This window comes from Microtus ochrogaster, linkage group LG3, assembly GCF_000317375.1.
Source record: "Microtus ochrogaster isolate Prairie Vole_2 linkage group LG3, MicOch1.0, whole genome shotgun sequence".
NCBI classification, from domain to species: Eukaryota; Metazoa; Chordata; class Mammalia; order Rodentia; family Cricetidae; genus Microtus; species Microtus ochrogaster.
Window position 1 is genome coordinate 43,360,290 of NC_022029.1, and position 17,627 is coordinate 43,377,916.

General features: G+C 43.0%; 1 protein-coding gene across 1 annotated transcript in view; it reads left to right on the forward strand.

Annotated features, from left to right (window-relative positions):
- The first annotated feature begins 11,072 nt into the window (after positions 1-11,072).
- The window catches only part of Creb5 (cAMP responsive element binding protein 5), a 320,651-nt gene continuing 314,096 nt past the window's right edge, over positions 11,073-17,627 (forward strand). Inside the window, exons 1-2 of the mRNA XM_026785873.1 lie at positions 11,073-11,144; positions 17,359-17,452. Coding sequence (XP_026641674.1) covers positions 11,091-11,144; positions 17,359-17,452 — 148 coding nt within the window. The 5' untranslated portion in view covers positions 11,073-11,090. The remainder of the gene's footprint in view (positions 11,145-17,358; positions 17,453-17,627) is intronic.

Here is a 17,627-nt window from a genome sequence, read left to right on the forward strand (position 1 = left end):
GTGAGGAAATGGAATGTTCAGATAGGTTAAGTGACTTGCCCAAAATCACACAGCTATCAAATGAGGGAGCTGGTATTTAATTGTTGATTTTCTAATAAAAACTTTGACCTCCCTGACCACAATATTAAGCTAGCTACCCACGAATAAATGCAGTCTTATTTTCTTGCAAATAAAATAAAAATCAAGCCGTAGTTTTGAAACAAAGCTAAGAAATACACAAACTCTTACTTCTCAAACAATGAGGAGAGCTCACATGTGTGTGCTAGTGTGCGGGTGAGAAGCGTGAGTGTGTGGGTGTGGGGGGAGTGTGTATGTGTGTGTGTATGTGTGTGTGTATATGTGTGTGTATGTGTGTGTATGTGTGTGTATGTGTGTGAATGTGTGTATGTGTGTATATGTGTGTATGTGTGTGTATGTGTGTGTGTATGTGTGTGTATGTGTGTGTATGTGTGTGTGTATGTGTGTGTGTGTGTGTGTGACTGTGTGCGCTAGTGGGGTGCCGACACCTTGTTAGAAGTGTTCAGCTATACGAGGGGACTGAAGTTGATACAGTTAGAGAAGTGGTCTTGTTTCCTCATAACCTGTGACTGCTCACACAGCTTTGTAAAATCTACATACAGCCTTTAGTCGTCTGCCTTCCATCCCAGAGACCAGGCACACCTTCCCTCTGGGCTGGATACTAAGGTTCACACACAGCTGTTTTGACTGATACTTCACGCTCCCAGCCTGAGGTCTTGTGCTTGGTAGGTGGCTGTGAGGGAAAAGATAAATGAGCCCCATGTCCTGTGTTTCCTATCCCCCCATGCATAGATGCACATAGGAACAAGTTCAGTGTGGCAGGTGATCAGTCACTGTCCAGTCCCTGAAGGAGCCTGGGAACCATGCCACAGTGAGCAACAGTCTTCCAGTCCCTACAGAGCAAAGTTGAGATTTGTCCCTGGTTTGGGAGCTGGCCTGCCTCTTCTCTCCTTTTATTTAGCTACCTAGTGGCATGTATGACCCCATCTCTGTCCTTCCTGCCATGTCCCATCCACCCCTCCTGCTATGCCCAGCCAACAGCTGCAGAAAAGTCTCTACCATCCTGGAAGAGTTCACAAAGAGACCACATTATTCATCCTTAGTGGGAATACACACACACACACACACACACACACGCGCGCGCGCGCGCGCGCGCCTCTTTCCTGTCACTGAATATTGTGGTCTCCAACTGGGTGCTGTTGCTTCTCTGTGCTCTGGGCGCTGAAGGATGAAGTTCCTTGTTCATGGTCTAGGCCTTTGGTGAATGGGTCTGGTGCGCTGTTCAACTCTCATGGATTCAATTTTGTTTTTTTTTTTAAAGCCCTTTCTTTCTTTCCCTATATTTCCTTCAGGTTTTGAGAGTTCCTTGGGTTTTGAGAGGGACTCTTGTTTAGTTGGAAGTTGAGGAAGCCATGAGCCTTGGGAATGATGTGGCTTTCAAAAACACAACCGAGGGCCTCCCCACATGGAGCAGCCTGTAAATTAAGATCTAACTTTGGTTCCTTTAATTCATGTTTTGTTTGCTTGTTTTGTTGTTGTTTTTGTTGTTTTTGTTTATTTGTTTGTCTTAAAAGCTAGGTATGGTGGTGTCCGCTTTTAGTTCTAGGGAGATAGAGGACAGGCAGATCTCTGGAACTCACTGACTAGCCAGTTCAGCCTACTTGGAGAGTTCCAGGCCAGTAAGAAACTGTCAAAAAAAAAAAAAGGTTTCTTCTTGCACATATACAAGTGTACATGTATGCATGCACTCACACAGTCTGAACACACACATGCAGCATATTTCTGCACTTTTAAAATGGATGTAGCCCCTTTGTGAAATGGGCTTGAATTTCTTATTCTGTTCCTGTGACTCAGTATGCCCCTCAAGTTCCATTAGGCATTGGCTTGGGCTGTAAGTCCTGAATTAGTTAATGGGGAGTGAAGTGATTGGGGTTCGAATAGGTATTTTGCATATCATATATACATGTGTTTTATATTCTGTATACAAAATTAACTTCTCAATAAAGCCAAACAAACCAAAAAATACATAAATATGTGCCTATGTATTTTCTTCTTCTTTTTTTGCTTATTGAGGCTTCTTCCCGAGTAGTTAGTTCGGACACATTTTCCCTATATGTCTTGTCTTAACAGATAGCCAACAGCGACAGCAACATAAAAAGAACTCAGAGCTTGTTGTGGTACCCTTTAAAGTCAGAAAAAAAGGGGGCTGCTATGAGACTATAGCTCAAAGATATAACACAACTTAGTATATAAGATCTAAGGCCCTGGCTTCAACTCATGGCACCCCTGAACTCCCACAAACAAAACAGTGAGAAAACATGCTCCATCTGATAAATTTTACTCTCCGTCTGCCAATTAGTTTGTGTCAAATTGTCACAAACTGGAGTCCCTTGGGCAAAGGGAGCTTCAGCTGAAGAGGAACTGCTTCCATTCGATGGGCCTGTGAGCCTGTCTCTGGGGTATGTTTTTGATTCATGACTGATGTGGGAGGGCCCAGCACGGTGTGGGTGGTACCACCCCTGGGCTGTTCTGGGTTGTGTGAGAAAGCAAGCCAGGGGGAGTACCCCAGTTAGCAGCTTTTTCCATGATCCCTGCCTCTGCCTCTGCTTGAGTTCCTGCTCTGACTTCCCTCAATGATTGTCTGTGATCAAGACATGGAAGTCAAATAAACCGTTTTTTCCTAAATGTTTTAATTAACACTGTAGCAGGGAGCAAACCAGAGTGCCCAGTGATGAGCAGGGAGGCATCTATCACTAGCAAAAAGACGTAAAGTGAGCATCGTGATTACACTGAGGCCAGGGTTCTGTTTGGGCTTTGCTGTGCCCACACTGCTCACAGCAATGTGGTAATTTACCTGGACACTGGAGTTAGTTTTTTTAACTGCTAATTTATTCCTGATCCAAGCCATTTTTCTCTTCTATAGGTTGGACATGGATAAATATATAAATATAGATATCCATATTCATATAATATATCCATATATATATTCTATTTTCACTAAACCCTTTCTCACATTTGACTTTTTGTTTTTTACTTAGCATGGTCTTTATATGATCTACCAGTATTTCCAAGTGTTTACATGCTTGCTATTTGAAACACTGTACACTGGGAATCTGAATCAAGCCTTTGGGTATGTCCTACCTGGTATTTGGCTGATAATGGGATATGGTGGCCTCTGAACAGAACTTTAGGCTTTTTAAAATACCTTCTAGGAATGGCCCGATTTCTGCTGGGCTCAAGGACAACAGGCATTCATTTTCATAGGATTATGTAACTGCCATCGATCATGTTTGCTGTATTCTCTCATGACAATCATTCAGATTCTGGAGATGCTGAACTACAGTTTTAGCCCACTTTTGCAGGAATCAAACATACACTGCTCTTGTAGATGTAACAACTTATTTAGCAGAACTATCTAGCATTTGTACAAGTGTGCAGAAAACCAAGTTTGAAACATGCTGATTTCTCAAAATATAAAATAATCACTTTCTTTGAAAATAGTTCAGAGGGACTGGAGAGGTGGCTTAGAGATGAAGAGAACCAGGGTTCAATTTGCAGCACCCACACCGTGTCTCACAACAACCTATAACTCCATTTCCAGGGGATCCAGCACCCTCTTCCAACTCCTGTGGGCACCAGGCATGCCTATGGTGCACAGACATTTGTGCAGACAAAATGCTCATGCACAAATAGATATACATCTCAACAGCAACAACAACAAAACCTTTAGAAATCAGCATATCCCCAAACAGTGACTGTCTGGCAACAGAGCGTCCCCTTTGAGAACGCGCTGTTGTACATGTACAAAAGAGAAGTACACTGTAGTGAAGGCCAGGACAGGGAAACTGGCTTCGTGACAAGCCACCTTAGACCTGTGGAGAACACACCACGCTTGCATTTCATTTCTTTGCTGTTGCAGGTTTTCCTTCCAAAGATTCCAAAGGCCAGTTCTTTTAAAAGGCAACAGTGGACTTACTGGGAAAGTGAAGAGGCCTCCCTAAGCCCTGATCACCTCTATCCAGGCCTAAGCCCTGATCACCTCTCTCCAGGATGGTTTTATATCAACTTGAGCCCAGGGTCAAGAATCATCTGAGAGGAGGGAACTTCAAATAAGGAAATGCCTCCTCCATAAGATCGGGCTGGAGGCAAGCCTATATAGCTTTTCTTAAATTAATGATTGTGCGTGGGGCCACCCCGTGCTGGTGGTCCTGGGAAGCTATAGGGAAACAAGCTGTGTTTCCTTCTGAGGTTGTATTCAGTCCCATTAGAAACAAGCCAAGTGATTTAGTTACATTCAATACTTCCTTAAAAACCAGAGAATCACCACCCTAGTGTTTTGTTAACCACATACATGTCAAACATAGTTTTCTTGGAGATGGGAGATGTTCTGCAAAAATATGCTGTCCTGGACAGAAGCAAGAAGAGCAAAGACCTGCGTGCACACACTCAGGCGGACACACGCTAGGGCTCTTCTGTGTTGCAAAGCTAATGCCGACTGCTTGAGCTCAGTGAGTATGTGCTGAACTTTCGAACCCGTAGATAGGAAAGTTAGAAGAAAGGATTAGGGAGAACAAAAGGTCCAATTAGCCCATGACTTTAAAAAAAAAACCTAAAGAAACATATGGAACTTTTAAAAAGAGAGAGGGGGCTCTAACATACGAAAAAGCAATCCCACTGGAATTCTTTCCAATATATGGTTATAAACGCCACATATATAAAACCACAAGCCCCTGCAGAAGGCTGGGAGAGGCTGGGAGCCCCCAGCACTCACTCCCTCTAGGGCCTCCTTTGGGGAGTAAGATCAGGGTCAATTTCCAGAGATGAAAGCTGTTTGGAAATCCTTCCTTCTGGGAAAAGCGGCCTTGTGGGAAGGGAACTTTTGACAGTCTCTAGACTGATGGAGTAACTGACAGAGTCCTAGAGAGGTCTCCGGTTCAGCCTGTAGCAGCCCGAGCTTTGGAGGACATGAAGGGAAGGCGAGCATTTCTAAAAGCAGGGAGTTTTGTTTGGTTTGAATGCAATAGTCCTTTTTTTTTTTTTGTTCTAGGCAAACATGCACAATTCTTCACTCTGGCAAGGAGTGCCAGCTGGGCGCCGTGCAGGGCCACACCCGTTCATGCTACCTTCTGCCACAACTTGCCCTTGTGAGGGACAGTCTCACTCCAGGCTGAGCCCTTTGCTGGTTGGAAAACTTTGCAGCATGCAGGCCTTTCAAGCTGGAGGGCTGAGATGTCACTTTAAAAAGCAGGGTTAAAGAGGTCACACAGCTGCAAACAATACTAGCCCAATGAAATTCAGATTCTGACTGCAGTGCACTTCAAGAATAACACAGAGACAGGAAACGAGCTGACCCCATCCCTCCACCAGCCACGCCAAGCCAGGAGAGAGAGGGAGTGGGGGGAGCAGGGAAACACATGGAGGACAAAGCTGGACAGAGAAGTAGGCATGGACAGTCCGTTTTACATGAAGAAGACACATTGCAAGATAAGGACAGGGCCTCTGGGCGAGACACAAAGACCTATTCATAAAACCAGTGATTTTCTTGGGCTGGAATTCAAGGGCACTTATTTTTTATATTTGAAGTTATAATATTCAGGTTTGACAAATCAAGATAGATTGGAAGTTCCAGAAGTTTTGGCTATTTTTTCTTTTCCTTCCTTCCTTCCTTCCTTCCTTCCTTCCTTCCTTCCTTCCTTCCTTCCTTCCTTTTTTCCTTCCTTCCTTTCTTTAAAAATCTGCTTCTCCTTTTTCTCTTTCCCAGCAGCTCCTCTATGGAGGGTTCTGGTTTCAAATGGGTTAGCTACTATGACCCCATTTCACAGATGAGGAAATACGATGAGTTAGAGTGCCGGCCTCAAGGAAAGCCTTAGCCCCCAACTGAAAATACAGTATTTTTCTGACAGCTAGACTGGAGTGGTTGAGATCCAGCCTGCATCTTTGCTGGGAGACTGAGATGGGCATTTTAGAATAAAATGAGCGTAGAGTGTTTGTGGTGGGTGTGTTGGTTTCTTGCTGTGTGCTGCTGGTGCCTTATAGTCTGAATAAAAGCAAATTGGCTTTGGCCATAATAAATTTCGTTAATTAAATCATCTTTGTTCTTAGAGAAACAGTATTGAGTAGGAGCCTCACTCAATGGGACTTTCTCCCACAAGAACTCACCTTAGGGAATTTGGAGGGGCAACTTGCTGGTTTAAAGTTTATTCAAGGATCTGGGAGGCTCAGCAAGGCAGGGATTTGTTTCAGGTGAGCTCTGACATAAAGACCCCATCTAACCACCTCTTGGTAAGGCAATATATGCCAGCCAAAGTTTAAAATAAAAGATTTATACTGTACCCATAATGAGATAAATGACACCAGAGTTGGGGACATGCCAGTAGGTCAGTGTTCACTGACATTCAGTTTGTGTCTGAGACATCCTTGTCATTGTTGGTGCTAGGCTTTCAGATACAAGCAATGCTTTTAGTGTTCTACCATTTCAAATCTCCTACCATTGTGTGACTCAGCTGGGACAGTTCTGGGCCATTCCACTAAGATTAGAACTCAACGTTAACAAAGGATTGGCTATGTTGCCTCGGAGCTGGATGGTTAGACATCCCCTAGGGTCAATCGTTGTGAACGATGTATTTAGTTCGGTATATATTTAGAGTATATTGTGTAGACTCTCTGCATTTTTACCAGCATTTTCTTCTTGCAGTGTTTACCTTTCGGGAAACAGTCTTTCCGAGCATATCCTTAATGGCCAGCAAAGCTTTGGAATGGATGGGTGGCCTCAGTCATTACGAACTAACTTCCCATTTTAGACTAGGAATTTGTGGGGTCAAACTCTGAACAAAGAAAGAGATTCTAGCTCACTTAGCAGCCAGAGGAATGCAGTGGCAGCAGAGGGTCCGAACTGTAAATCAGGCCTGTCATCTCCTTGTCAACCGAGAAAGCCTCTACTCACTCGGTGTGAGTCTAAACTGTGTGATTAGGTTTTTTAATTGTTTTCCAAGAGGTTGAAGGAAATTAGACTCATGAAGCATTCATTTTAGCTGAACAGGGAGTGTGACTTTAGGAAAAGGGCAATTAAGATGGTACTATTTACAAACTATTAAGTGATGCGAACATCTGCCACAGTGGGACAGCTTCTCACCAGGGCAGCCAAACTCAGGATTTCTTCAAGGGTGTTTTATGAGGGCCATGCACAGCCCAGGATCTGTGGGGAGTGCGCATGTACATCCCAGGGTCGGGGGTGAGCTGCCTACACAGCCCAGGAACTCAGGTTTGTTCCGTTGCGATGTGTATGATTAAATAAATGGACAGAAACAAGCTTTCTCCCATTTCTCCCCCGCCCCACCACCACCACCACCAAAAAACAGCTCTGGATTTTTCCCGATAAAGTCTGGGGATTTTTTTTTTAAACGACTATACCCAGAGGCAAGAGGAGTCAGTGGCCAGCACGATCTTTTCACCTCTCTGAAAACTTGATCCAGAGCAAAACAGTTGCCTCTAAAGTTGAGAGCAGAAGGTTGTTTGGGACAATTTATTGCGATGATTCAAGATTCTTTATCCATTCCACAAAATATTTATTAAGTGCATACTGTGCCTACTGTGGATGCTTTAGGCAGTGACACCCAGGCAATGGTGATTTCCAAACCAAACTTGAGATATATATATATTCATATTCATTCATTCCCAGGCAGCAAAACAGCTAAATGGGAAATGAGAGGCTGAGGCCTTACTTCTGAGTACCATGGAACAACCTGGCTCCAGCCCATCTGAATCAGTCGCTGGGGAGAAAAGAACCTGCCCAGAGCTGCAGTAGGGGTCTGAGAGCATAGTTATCACACTCTGCATTAGAAAAGAGCCTTAACAATGGACTGTAAAACTCAACCATGCTTCTTGACTAATGCATCAAACCAGATCATACTAGTTAATAAAAGTGACTAGGCCTCCAAGGCAGAGCGATTCCATTTAGAAAATCTATTGCAAGCACCTACACAGGAAGGATTTAGCAAGCCAGTGTTGTTTGCGAAGACAGCGTGTGGGAACTGTAGACGGTCAAAATTGAGTGGTTGAGGTTTATACAGTGTATGCACACCCACGCACAGGAGTCCTCACTGATCCCTTGGAACCTGCTTTATGGCAGCAACGTCTGTGTCCCTCCAGACCTAATCCAATGTTCAGTTACCAAACAGATTTGCGCACACTTATTGCATACCATGCGATAAATTGCCACAGGCTCGTCTGTGTCGGAAAGTTAAAAGAACGACAGTAGTAACTCAGTAGAAAGGATTGAGGACGATGTTGTTTGAGAAGAGACCTTGTATTTCTCATGTGATGTCTGTTGAAGTATAAATTCTTTTTACTGATACATGTCAGTAGTGACTGAGTGATGTTAATCATATTCCTCTAAACATGACAGCCACACAATATAGGCTCAGTTCCACAGAGTCAGGCTGTGGGACTGGACCCCATATATATACAAATATGAGCATCAGAACTGTATTACATTTGAAGAGGGAAATTGGGACTGATGATTAAGGAGGCCAGGACTGTTGCCAACTGTGTTAGTCCAATGAGTCTGACTTTATGGGGAAAGCCAGCATGTTGCTGGGTCAAGGGTTGGGATGGAGCAGCGACTACAGTGGAAAGGTAACTTCTTCTTAGACTTAGCCCCTGACTTTGGCCAAGTCTCTCCCCACGTAGGCTTGTTAAACTCTTTAGAGACTTAGCAATAGCTGTTGCTGGGACATTTACTTAATTATCATTATTACTACCTTCTGATTTCAGTCATAAACGTGCATATATAGAACTCTCTCGTTTAACTATCATGCAATCTTGCTTTTGATTGTAAACACACCGTTCCTCATAACATTAGCAAACAAAGTTCCCAAGTGGCACCCAAGAAAAAGCCACACGGGCGAACAAAGGAATAAATTGGAATTTGTCATTTTACACACAGGGACTGATTCATCTTGGAATGAGTTTCCAGTAACACCCACAAGCTTCTCCCACCTCCAATGTATTCTCCTCTTCTCCATGATTTCAATGTCTCTCAAACTCCAAACCAAGTTATCAGATACAGGAACGGTGGGGCTGAAGATGAATATTGCCACCCCTATTGTAAAGAAGAGGACGCTGAGATGAGAGGCCATTGTCACACTGACCAGACTCACGGGTGCAGAGGCATTTCCAGGAAAGCTTTGAAAAGTTTCTGCTGTTGTTATTTTTCTAGAAAAATATGGCAGATTTAATTAATGGCTAAGCTTGTTTATTCTGTTTATTCTACTTCCCCAATAAAAATTATTCCTCTTCGCTTCTTGTCGCAGGAAGGAAGGATGCTCTGTGATCCACAAGGCAAAATTAAATAAGTAAAAAAAAATAGAAGTTATTTTTGTTGCTCATAACTTTCTTCAAACAAAAGCAGGCAGAAAGATTCCAAATACATTTATGTTTTATTTTTTCTTATAAATAGAATACAGTAGGGTGACCATGGTTTAGAGGAATCTTTTACATACATTATGTCGAAGAAAGAAGTTTGAAGGGTCCAAGCACAAAGACACTGTGTTTAAAAGGAGTCAGGCTAATTACCCCAGTTTGAACATTAGAGGTTGCATAAGATTTGCTTAATTTTTACCTTATACTTCACAAATATGTGCCAATTGCAAAATAAAAATTAAAAATATCATCTCATAAAAATATAAACACAAAAAGGAGTTCACATAATAATGTTTAATCTAGAAAAGCATTAAAATTATACTAACCACTGTAGCATATCTATATATTTATATATGTAGATACATATGTAGATACATACATATATACATGTATATGGACAGCCAGTGAAAGTCCTCTAGCAGTGGTTCTCAAACTTCCTAATGCTACAGGCCTTTAAAACAGTTGCTCATGTTGTGGTGACCCCAACCATAAAATCATTTTGTAGCTACTTCATAACTATCAGTTTTCTACTGTTTGAATTGCAATGTAAATAACTGATTTGCAGGAGATCTGATATGTGACCCCGGTGAAAGGGTCAGTTGACCCCCAAAGGGGTCACAATCCATAGGCTGAGGACCACTATTCTATAGGAATGAGTGGGGCGTTACTTAGTTGAAAACGCATGCCATGTCTTCGCGTCTTCTCTGGTTTATGTTATGTTTTTAGTCTCGTTGTGTGTCTAGTGTCTGACTGGCAATGCTACCGAAGGTAAACATCCTCACTCTGTGTTTTAGGATAGTGAGAGGGAGCATTTATTTCCCTAAAGAATAAGTGTGTGGGGAAGAAGGTGTAACCTGTATAAGATGGGTGGATGTGTTCCCCTCAGCACAGTGGGACTCCTCCATGATGCCAAGCCGCCACTGTCTTCCTTTCGGAACCACCCATAGGCAGCATTGCAAAGAAACAGGTTCCTTCCTTGTGCTCAGGGTAAAGGCAGTGGGTTTTAAAACTCAGCCATAGAACAGGTACCTTTAAAAGTGCCTGTAATACAAATACACAAATCTAAAATCAGCTTAAAAGTATTTAGAAAATCATCTAAGTAATGTGACTGAAGTGTCCACGGTCCTTCCCGTCATTGAAAAGAAACTGCCAACAGCCACAGGTGTGCTAATGAGACAATCATGTAGACCACATCTTTTATTGGCATCCGGGGTCATTTGTAAAGGTGATTTTGACCATGTTCAATTTTTGCCTGGTGAACACAGAACTGAAGTTTTCCCTCTTGCTATCCCAACCAGCCAGTTTCAAAGTTCTCAGTAGGAATGAGGGGGTATGGGGGAGGTGTACTTTGCCTTGGAATCTTGCTGGGAAGTTTAGGTCTTACCTGGCAATAGCACCCACCAGCCAACTTTCCATAGTGAGGCTTAGGCTCTAGCATTGATAGGACCTTTTTCTTTAACAGGCACTCAAGAGACCGCACTAGGAACTCAAGTAGGGAGAACCAATAAACTGGGAAACAGGGCCCGTGTTCATGTGTTTATGGTGATAGAAGGCTCCCCGGGATTGTCTTTCTTGTGCATCTGAAGCAGAAGAGGGAGATACTCATGGGTTTCTGTTTTCCTTTAATCCTTCAGATTTATGAGGAATCCAAGATGAACTTGGAGCAGGAGAGGCCGTTTGTCTGCAGTGCCCCGGGCTGCTCCCAGGTGAGTGTGCGGATCCTCTGTACTCTGGCTTGTAGGAAATGCTTCTGCCTTGCCCTGGGATGGCATCTCTCACGGAGCCACCATGTCCAATGGGCTTTCTTTGTTTCCTGAAATAATTTTTAAAGTGTCCCTAATCATCAACATCATGGTTCTCATCTTCACTACTGTTAGATTACACTTTATAGTTTGAAATACTTCCCTTTCATCCTGAAACACAGCAGTGTTGGCATGGCCATGAGTAACTTCCTCCGGAAGCAAGTCAGACACATCCTGCCCACCATTTCCGCTGGGCAGTCATTCAGAAAGGGGAAGGTGGTGTGTACTTCACAGCCGCCAACTGCATACATACTGGGCATTTTTGATGGGATGCGTCATAGTTGTGGGTTGAATTCTGGATCCCTTTTGAGGAAAAGAATACCCCTATGACTGTTCTCAAACTAGTTCTTGGGCATAGAAGTTTTAAGAGGAGTGGCTATCTTGGCAAGCAGGATTGAGTTTGAGGGTCTCTGATAATTCTCTTCAATTGAAAAGTATGGAATTAGATGAGAAATACTGCCTCCATGGTGTTTAATATAGAGCATGGACATAGTAAGTGTTCAGTTAATGCCCACTGTTTGTTACCATAGTGCTGCTGTGGCGGCGGCTAAATCCGTTATACTAGACCCCATGACTATTGTGTGAAATTAGAGCTTTGTGTTTCCCTTTTAAAAACTGAGGGTGACTTTTTCTGCTCTAGCCTCAAGAGTCCATCTTTGGGTAGTATCAAGTTCTAGGGATTTTGATATGTAGAAATGGTAATTTTCATACCAAGATCTTTATTTTATGGGATATAGGGCATAGTTCAGAGACTGAGCATAAGTATTTTGCAAATGTAGGAAATGGCACTCACTCCCTAATTTTCCTACACCTTCAAGGGAGCTAAGGCTCATGCCCACTGGCTCATGGGATAGAGCTGGCAGTCCTGCATGAGGCAGTGACAAAGGTCAGGTGGGAATCAGATGAGTGCCCTCCTTATAGTCTCCCAAAGTTCGTGGAGGATTCTGGGAGCATCAAAGGAGGCATTTTGGAGGGACAAAGTCACAGAAACACAGAACTGGTATCATCAGCTGCCGAGCAAACAGTTTGGAGTTTTCAGCAGAGGCTTTTGTGGCAGTGTTTCTGTCTAACTTGCGATCAAGAAAACAAGTAGCCAAAGAAACATTTTGGGGCAAACTGGTTTCGAAAGTCATTCTAAAATAGGAAATACTAAGGAATGTGGGTAGGTCACTATGTAACTGGGAAAATCCTGGTAGACAAGGACTTTCCATGGTAAGCGTAGAATACCTCTTTACGAAGTTAAAACCTGGTCCTAACTAAAACAAAACTACCCTTTGGTTTCTTCCAGGGGAAGCTTCCTTGGCTAAAAGAACGCAGATAATTGGAGAGGTTTGCTTGCTTAGCCATGACGAAAGTAAACAACATTAAGTGTTGACCACAAGCCACCTAGACGCTCCCTGGGTACCTGCCTGTGTGTGTCTAGGTATTCTAGCTGCCCCTTGAAAACTGCACTTGCTCCAAATACAAGAATCTGTTCTCACAGACCTTCTGGGCTGGGCATCAGATCTGGAATCAAATGATAGAGTCATCGATTAACTAGTTGGTCACCATTTTTCATAAAGAAGCAACAGACCAAACCATGAAACGGACTATACTTGAGGTGGGGAGGTAAATGGAAGTCTTCTCTATGGACCGGGAACCTTCTGAGATCCAGCAAAGTATAAGGAGAGGTCAGGTTACGTTGGGATTCTCGGATATGTCCAGGGTTGGAATGCCAGTAAAGAAGAGCTTCTAGTAATATGTGGGATTCAGTAAGTCAGACAGGAGAGAAATATCTACACATAATTATTGACCTGTATGGCCCACACTGTCCCAAACTTGGCACTATTAACATCTAAGGCCAAGTAAGTCTTCGATGTGGGCACTGTTTTATGTTTTGTAGAGAGTTTGGCAGCACCCCTGTCTCAACCCACAAGACCCCGTAGCACTCCACAGCTGTAATGACCAAGACATCTTCAGAGGTTGCCAGATGTCCTCTAGGGTCACACTTCCTCCTGGTTGGCAATGCCAGCAGTTCCATTTGGGTTTTCGTTTTGCTCTTTTGTACCCCTTCTGTTCTGGATCCCCAACTTCTAACCGACACTCTCCCACGCTATTTCACACAGTGCTCTAAGCCACCTTACCCTCACTGGAGTCAGGCAGGGTATAAATAAATCAATGCCATCAACATGTAGTCACTGGTGCCCTGCACCATTGGAGCTGGGATCCTTGGACAACAGAGCAAAGGCTGTTGGATTTGGCAATTAGTTGCTTTCAGGAGATGTGGGATAAAGCAGAGGGTGGAGGCCTGATTGGAAGGGATTAATGAGTGAGTGGGTGGCAAGGGAGCCCAAGTGATGGCATAGAGGAGCCTTTCAGGTCCAGGAGGCAGTGCCGAAACACAGTGATCTAATGGTGGCCTGTGAGGGAGGCAGCTTTGCTAAGGCTAAAGGGCAGCCAGGGTGAGTGTAGTCAAGAGTGAGGAGCCAACCAGAGGGCAGGAGCGATGCCAAGGAGACAGAGAGTGCAGAGCATCCCATGGGGGCAGTGGGCATCCTCAGTGAGTATGAGCCAAGAGGGGACAGAGGGAGAGTCTGCCAAGTCACATGCCAAGTTTGATGGCACTGAGTGTGATTGACATTTGGGGTTAAGTTTATTGTGTGTGTGGCACTGGGAATTTGAACCCAGGACCTCACATATCCTAGGCAAGTACTTTATCACAGCCTCGTGCCCTGAGTTCTTGAACAGGCCCTGTTTGAATGCCCTTGAATGTCTTGTTGAGGAGGGAGCCATGGTGTTTCTTTAACAAGGCTAAGTGGACCGTGGGATATGTTGGCTAAATGTGAGAAATTAGGATTTATGTAGGATCTTGATTTTTAAGGCGACAGTTTCCAGCTTCCTCCACAGCTTTGGATGTGATGATGTACCTGTGTGAGTCTGTGTCGCCTTTGTATGGCAGTGTTTCTCCTATCTTGACAAGCTGTTGTAATACTACGCCCATCTTTTAGCTGAATGAAAATGCCGCCATTAGCCAGTAGTTCCGAGCATCCTCGTCGGTGGAATATTAGTAACTCATAGACAAATCAACTGCTGTGATCACGATACTTGCCCTCATGCAGTCCCATAATCTAGGAACCTGCAGAGAAAAGATTAGGGTCCTGCAAGATGGGTAAACAGAATTGTTAGTGTTGTCTTGGGGGAGGCGGTGGAAGGCTCCTCTGCTCCCCTTTCTCTTCTTCAAGAGAAACTTTACTTGGTTGGGGATGGCCTCTGATTCCTAGAAGATCTTTTAACAGGTAATCTGAAAACATGATCTTTCTCTCAGAAGGAATAAGGACCAGCTTCCTATGCTCTTTCTATTCTCTTGGAGCCCAGTGTCCCCACTCTCTTTTTATGCTCTATATTGATTGTTGTTCAACTCTCATGTCCATTTTACCATGTATCTCATTACTTTATCCTTAGCTGTAACTTGTCTCATTCAGAAGGAAACGTTAGTCCATATGCAGTGTTATAGCCGTGAACCTGTAATCCCAGCACTCAGGAGGCTAAGCAGGAGGTTTTTGGTTCCTGGCCAGCCTGGGCTAGATAGTGAGTCCTTCTCTAAAAAAAGGAATATATGGTTAACTATTTCATTCTGGTTGTTGTGTGGCACTTACTTTAGCATTTAATAGTTTACAGAGTCAAAAAAATGACTTTTTATAGACTGGAGAGCTTCTTCAGTGGTCAGGAGCAGGCAATGATGTCACAGAGGACCCAAACTTTGTTCCTAGTGCCCACTTCAGTCCTCACACAGCCACTTAAAATTACAAGAGCATCTGATGCCCTCTTCTGGCATCTGTGTGTGCCCATACTCATCTCTCTGTACCCCTGCCACATCCATACTCTACATACATGCAAAACATTATTAAAAACCAACTTACTAAATCTGGAAAGATGGATTGGTAGTCAAGAGCACTAGCTGGTGCTCAGAGGTCTGGGTCAGTTCCTAACAACCATATTGTGGCTCAAATCATCTGTAACTCCATTCTACAGAATACAATACCCTTTTCTGACCTCTGTGGATTTTAGGTTCATCTATGGCACACAGACATACATGCAGGCAAAACAATCAAGCACATAGAATAAAATAATAAGTTTTTAAAACGTCTTACTAACATGAAAGATATTACCATATTGTTTATATTACGTTAATTTCTCTCTCTCATTTTTACCAATGTTTGATATTCGGTGTTAAGAAAATCATGAGAATAAACAATACAGAAGCAGAAATACCTGAAGTTATATAAAGTGTATCTCTGTGTAACCGGAAGTTGGGTGCAAGTGCCACTCTTTGCAAACTTCAGAATATGATGCAAGCATCAAGTATATAAGTGATGCTCACACAAAAATCACTTTCAGAACCGTTCATAGGATTCAGCCTAGTGAACGCCCTTGGTCAAACACAAATCCATTCTCCTTGTAGAAAAACCTTCAGCCATGGTGTACAAAAGTAATGAAGATTCATATTGACCATCTTGAGTTCTGCAAGTTTCCTTTTAAGTTATCAAAGATTCAGGAATGTTCATCAGAATGTATTATTTTCCTGTATTTGTATTTGACTTTAACAAATCAAACTTTACTGCATAAAAACTTTATTCAGTTAGTTCAATCATTGCGAACATACCCATCTGAGCCAGGCGAGGTTAGAGCCTGCTCAGTAAAGAATTACAGCCAAACCACAAAGCTCATTCCTGTTACTGTTGGCTACATTTTTATGGTAGAATGTTTAGGAAACACTTTTTTCTCCTTTAGGACGCAACATAATGCTTGAGAGATTTAGAGTTATTGAGGGGCCACTATATCTGGTGTGAGTCACCTTGCTATCCCGTGAGTAGGGCAAGGGAGATAACAAGGGGGTCGTACACCAGAGACCAGACACTTGCTCCTGGAAGATAGGCCATTTCCATTCATGATGCAGAGGACAGAGTCATTCATACGGCTCTCCTCAACACAGGAGAGCCAGAAATGGCCCCAAATAATTGGAAGCAACATTTTTGGCAACCCTAACACCATTCCCTGAAAATTTCAAATAAATACAGGCTGACTACAGTATTCCGAGTATAGACCACCCCAAATAATTTGTCATGTTGCTATAAGATCATATGTATAATGAAAAGAATTAGATAATATGTAGACTAGGCCTTCATAAACAGAAACATACTGTAAAGATGTCACGGTGTGCAGTAGTAGATAGATTTTAAAAATTAAGCATAACATGGACTTCTTTCCCAAAGTCTGACATAAATCAAAATTCTTTCTATGTCATGCGTTTCTCTTATTTTTGCTTAATCTGTAGATAATGTCTAGCATGCTTATCATGCCTTAGACTTAATTTTACACTATTATATAAAGCAGTAACTATTACAGAAAAGTTCCACATGGTTTTGCATAGTCCCAGTGCTACCAAGATCTCCATCCATTTTCTCATTTTGGATGTTATGCTCTCTGCTGCCATTAGGTACATAGCTGGACTGCAAGAAGCGTTCTTTTCGACACAGTAGTTTTTACTTAAGCGACTTCCTAAGAGAGCCAGGCTCTAGGACGCAGTGTGTCTTTCGGGTGTGTTGCTCCAGTACCTTCAGCGGGGCTCTTCTGCACCTTCTGTTTTACTATTTAGCAAAGGATAGGACAAAGTTCAAAGGCTTTGAACTTGAGAAGTTTTCTTCCCCCACATGGAAACCTCTAGCTGTCAAGAAACACAGGGTTTCTGCAGTTCCCTGATAAGCCAGCCGGGCTTAACAAACAAGTAAAGGACTTTGGGAAAATTCTGGGGAACTGGAGAGTGACTAGAAGCAGAGCCCGCTTATCAGCACCCCCTGCAACATAGGCAAGCCTTTGGGTAAACAAATGGACATGATAACGCATATGTTTGCATATGGCTGGGAGGACCCGCCCCTGCCCCAATACCAGCATATGTGTGTAAATCAGTGTGGAACTGTGAGCTGGATTTGCTTGTGTGATAACACTTTTTTTTCAGAACTGATTTTTTTTTTTTTGTCTTGCCTGTCTTGTTTCCGATGCTGAGTGTCTTTTTCACTGGGTTGTCAACTATGTGTTGCAAACTAAATGTCTCCTGTTCCTCTCTCTATTTCCCCAACAGCGTTTCCCGACAGAGGACCATCTCATGATTCATCGGCACAAGCATGAGATGACTTTGAAGTTTCCTTCAATAAAAACAGACAATATGCTCTCAGGTAAGAAAGCATCGGGCAAGGAAGATTTGCAGGGTCAGATTAGCTTCACATAAAACCATAAGACACTCATGTTTTGGTAGCTTGCTGTCCAGTGGCAAATCTGTATTTTGAAAGTATATACGTCTAATCTATAGCAAAAATATGATCAGCTAGAACCAATGATATCCAAATAAAT